This window comes from Geospiza fortis, unplaced genomic scaffold (genome assembly GCF_000277835.1).
Source record: "Geospiza fortis unplaced genomic scaffold, GeoFor_1.0 scaffold1573, whole genome shotgun sequence".
NCBI classification, from domain to species: Eukaryota; Metazoa; Chordata; class Aves; order Passeriformes; family Thraupidae; genus Geospiza; species Geospiza fortis.
Window position 1 is genome coordinate 40,934 of NW_005054863.1, and position 335 is coordinate 41,268.

At 71.6% G+C, this 335-nt stretch overlaps 1 protein-coding gene across 1 annotated transcript in view; it reads right to left on the reverse strand.

The window, feature by feature from the left end:
- Positions 1-335, reverse strand: part of ABCF1 (ATP binding cassette subfamily F member 1) — a gene marked incomplete at its 5' end in the record, with an annotated part of 17,719 nt that overhangs the window by 9,333 nt on the left and 8,051 nt on the right. Inside the window, one exon of the mRNA XM_031065553.1 lies at positions 139-317. Coding sequence (XP_030921413.1) covers positions 139-317 — 179 coding nt within the window. The remainder of the gene's footprint in view (positions 1-138; positions 318-335) is intronic.

Below are 335 nucleotides of genomic sequence, written 5' to 3' on the forward strand. Positions count from 1 at the left end.
GCGCCCCCCTGAGCCCCCCTGAGCCCCCCTGAGCCCACCTGAGCCCTCCTGAGCCCACCTGAGCCCACCTGAACCCACCTGAGCCCACCTGAACCCACCTGAGCCCACCTGAGCCCACCTGAGCTCACCTGAGCCCACCTGAGCCCACCTGAACCCACCTGAGCCCACCTGGCCAGGCTGACCCTCATCCTCCAGCCCCCCGAGAACTTGCGGGTCGCTCTGTTCTGCATCTCGGGCGTGAAGCCGAGCCCGGCCAGGATGCGCCGCGCCTTGGCCTCGGCGGCGGCGGCGCCGATGGCGCGCAGCTCCTCGTACACCTGCGCAGGTGAGGGGGG